This window comes from Cariama cristata, unplaced genomic scaffold (assembly GCF_000690535.1).
Source record: "Cariama cristata isolate BGI_N322 unplaced genomic scaffold, ASM69053v1 scaffold24233, whole genome shotgun sequence".
NCBI classification, from domain to species: Eukaryota; Metazoa; Chordata; class Aves; order Cariamiformes; family Cariamidae; genus Cariama; species Cariama cristata.
Genome location: NW_009606965.1, coordinates 1 through 1,355, shown reverse-complemented (window position 1 = coordinate 1,355; position 1,355 = coordinate 1). Strand labels below are relative to the sequence as shown.

Sequence of the window (1,355 nt, the reverse complement as noted above, 5' to 3'; positions counted from 1 at the left end):
TCGGGCAAGAGGAAAAAAGCTCCCCCCAAGAAGAGCCCTTTAAATGGAGTGAGCCAGGAGGGAAAGCAGGTCCAGAGAAACGCTGCCAACGCCAGGGAGAGGGCCAGGATGAGGGTCCTTAGCAAAGCCTTCTCCAGGCTTAAGACCACCCTGCCCTGGGTGCCCCCAGACACCAAGCTTTCCAAACTGGACACCTTGAGGTTGGCCTCCAGCTACATCGCTCACCTGAGGCAGATCCTGGCCAATGACAAATACGAAAACGGCTACATCCACCCGGTCAACCTGGTAAGTCACGGCCCGCCGGGGCCAGGCACTCCGGGTGTGTGCATGGGGAGAGGTGGGGGAAGGGCTGGGATGGGGCATGTGAGGGGAGAAACCTTCGCTTGTGCTTCTCACAGAGAGTTTGGTGCCGGTGGGGTGGCAAGGGGTACCATGTGAGGGGACGGGCTCCCAGCTGCCCTCCCGCCCTGTGCCCCGAGAGCTGAGCCTCCCAGGCCCCATCCGCTGCTCCTGGCAATCGTCTCCAGGGGACAAGGCAGGGGCCGTGCTGGCCACAGATGGGCAGGGACAGGCTTTACTGCCCCAGAAATGCCTGAGAAACCTCAGCAGGTTGACGGCAACTTTCTACCTGCAAGCAGGCGGGTATAGGAAGTTGGGTAGAGAAAGTTATGTTTTAGGAAAGACCCAAGCCAAGGACCCAGGATTTATTCTTATCTCTCCTCTCTGCCCTAACATTTCCTGCCATAATAGTCCCTTCAAGCCCTAGCTTTTTAAAGACAGAGCTCTTGGGGCTCTGCGCTCAGCCGCTCAGATTTGCTGGGTCCACGACTTTTCTCCTACACATATAAACTGGCAAAGGAGAAATAAATGCCAGTGCAGGCTTCCCAAGGGTGTCTCTGCCCCAGGCACAGGCCGCAAAGGCTCCCTGGGCTGTGCGGTGTCCCTCCTGCTCCCACCACCCACAGAAAGTTTTCTCCAGCAGCTCAGGGGCTCCCTGCCATCTCCGGCCACCAGAAAAACAGAAACACCCAGTTTCCAGCTCTAAAAATATGGGCAACTGATGTAAACCGGCGGCGGGTGAGATCCACCTGGGCTCTTTTTAAACATCCAGCCTTTACATTGCCAGCACATGTGGACCCTGGCGGATAAAGGGATGGCAGAGAGGATCTGTGGGGACGTTTCACTGGAGGCCAGCTTTGCCTTTTGAGCTCTGGACTCTGGGGGAAAGTACATTACCCGCTGTGTCAGCTGATAAGGGCCTCAGATATATTTTTTCGGCTAAAACCAAAATCCTCAGCACAACAACATGGGGAAAAAAAATAAAGTAAAACAAAACCAACACCCAATGCAGATAT

At 55.4% G+C, this 1,355-nt stretch overlaps 1 protein-coding gene across 1 annotated transcript; it reads left to right on the top strand.

Moving 5' to 3' along the window:
* Positions 1-3: 3 nt before the first annotated feature.
* LOC104156120 (transcription factor 21-like) lies at positions 4-319 on the top strand (the record flags this gene model as incomplete). The annotated part of the gene is made up of 1 exon (XM_009696566.1): positions 4-319. A coding segment is annotated over one exon (316 nt), but the record flags the coding sequence as incomplete, so codon positions are not given.
* Positions 320-1,355: the final 1,036 nt, after the last annotated feature.